General features: G+C 49.6%; 1 protein-coding gene across 1 annotated transcript; it reads left to right on the top strand.

The window, feature by feature from the left end:
• Positions 1-48: 48 nt before the first annotated feature.
• On the top strand, positions 49-672 carry SARC_17965 (hypothetical protein; the record flags this gene model as incomplete). Its single annotated transcript, XM_014287951.1, has 1 exon — positions 49-672. A coding segment is annotated over one exon (624 nt), but the record flags the coding sequence as incomplete, so codon positions are not given.
• Between the last annotated feature and the right edge of the window lie 17 nt (positions 673-689).

Here is a 689-nt window from a genome sequence, read left to right as displayed (position 1 = left end):
ATGTTTGTTTGTTTGTTTGTATGTTTGTTTGTTTGTTTGTGTGTTTGAATGAATGTGGACAAACGCACATGTCACAGTTACCCCTTCTGTGAGTGCTTGTCTGTGCAAGGTCTAACAATTCCGGACCTTATTTTTGATTCACAGATATCCTGGGTAGTGGTCTCTGCGTACTTCGTATTCGAAGTAATGGGTGTGGTCTCGTGGGGATACTGTGCTCTAGTGCACCCCGGTGTGCGCAAAAAGAAGTTCGGTACACCTCGCGACACCCCACACAACGTACCCAGACGAACGCATGTGTCTCAGGCACCCGGCAATAGCAGTAAACTGGCTCCATTACCACCCATTCTGGATGGAGACGAGGAGAGGGGGGTTGAAGGGCCTATCAATACATATACACAGACGCAGATAAAACACCATGCACAGGCAGGGATACGAATTCAGAATGATGCACACGCACACACACACACACACACACAGATATGCGTACAGGAACCAACGCATACGCCGCTACAGTCACCTCGCGCGCATACGTATAGCGTTACGACTGCACACTCTGGGGGATACCAACAACAGACGGGCGACAACTGGACGGAAAACATCGATGAGAGTACTCCTATGTTGCTCGATCAAGCACCCGACAGCCAGTCGTACCGCTCACTGTGCAGTCAATCGGTAGGGGAATATGTGTT

The sequence above is a fragment of the Sphaeroforma arctica genome (assembly GCF_001186125.1).
Source record: "Sphaeroforma arctica JP610 unplaced genomic scaffold supercont1.12991, whole genome shotgun sequence".
Taxonomy (NCBI): domain Eukaryota; class Ichthyosporea; order Ichthyophonida; genus Sphaeroforma; species Sphaeroforma arctica.
The sequence above is the reverse complement of the archived record's forward strand: the minus strand, read 5'-3'. Positions and strand labels throughout refer to the sequence as shown.